Genomic DNA, 1,285 nt, shown 5'->3' on the forward strand with positions numbered 1-1,285 from the left:
TGGGTCCGCAATGTAATCGTCTCATAGTCAATGGCTCTATGTGTGGTGCAATCACGGCGGGTGCTCTCATCTCGATGACTCGTGGTGGCTCTGATCTCATCGTAAACATAGACTGTGAAGTGCTCATCATGCCGAATCTAGCTTTGTGTGGTGTTTGTGAGGACTCTGATGTCAATCTCGTCTCAGTCTCTATGCGTGGCTCTCTCAATAACTACTCTCGAGACTCGTCAATCTCCACCGTCAACCTAGATCTATGGTCATCGATAGAGTCCTGTGGAGCAATAGATCTAGGTAGAAAGCCTGGAGGTGGTCTAATGGGTGATCTCGCTGTGTATGTGGACTCAAGCTCAATGCCGACACTAGATGTAGGTGATTTAGGGCTAGGGATAGGTCGATAAGGTAGGCCAAAAATCATCATGAAGGTACTATAATCATCAAGGCCATAATAGGTCCTACTACCCATGGATCTACCAAAATATACCTGAGGCTCTAGTACAGGCATCTGTGACTCTCTCAAATACATGGGTGCATCATCATCAACATACAAAAAACTATCATGCATACGCCGTAATTGGACTGTCACTGGATGGTATCGTGTGTCTGCAACATCCTCTAGGGATGGTACTAGAATCTCATGTCTAGAATGGATATTTTGTACTCGATAGAGTACATCTAAGAAATCTATGAGATGATCAGACCTCGTGGGGTGGGCTCTGGCTCTAGCTGACTGAAAAGCATGAGTAGAGTGATCATGAGGCTGAAGCCTCACAAAATAGCAATCGGTATATCAATCTCAATAACATAAATGTCTCTCGTACTCTCCTACTAACCATAGAAACACCAAATCGGAACCTCTCAGGGCCATGGTCATCATCAATCTAGAGAGTGCAAATACTCAATGATCATGTGGAAGCTCACTATGACTGATCTAGATCTCTCAAGGAATAGCAAGCAATCTAATAAGTGTATGGCAAGATAGTGATGTGAATGGTGTGATCAAATGAAACTGTCACACGGGTGACCTATAGTCAATCATGCATGATAATAGTGTCTCATAAATCACATCACAATGATGTCAATGTGTCGAGAGTCCACTAAGTCCTACAGTGTGCTATGTCAAACAAGTAAGCGAATCAGACAAAGGACTCTCCGGACATATGTAGTCTTAGTGTCTAGTCGTGCATAAATGCGCGCTTGAACGAGGTATATAAGAGAAAGTATAATTTTCTTTCATCACTATAACCAACAAAAATACATCTGATAGCCTTATCATCCAATTTTTTGC

At 42.7% G+C, this 1,285-nt stretch overlaps 1 protein-coding gene across 1 annotated transcript; it reads right to left on the reverse strand.

The window, feature by feature from the left end:
* Window positions 1-211: 211 nt before the first annotated feature.
* On the reverse strand, window positions 212-865 carry LOC147424557 (uncharacterized). The gene is given in 1 exon segment (XM_086499965.1): window positions 212-865. A coding segment is annotated over 1 exon segment (654 nt).
* Window positions 866-1,285: the final 420 nt, after the last annotated feature.

The sequence above is a fragment of the Adiantum capillus-veneris genome, chromosome 25, assembly GCF_014529385.1.
Source record: "Adiantum capillus-veneris isolate H3 chromosome 25, ASM1452938v2, whole genome shotgun sequence".
Classification (NCBI taxonomy): domain Eukaryota; kingdom Viridiplantae; phylum Streptophyta; class Polypodiopsida; order Polypodiales; family Pteridaceae; genus Adiantum; species Adiantum capillus-veneris.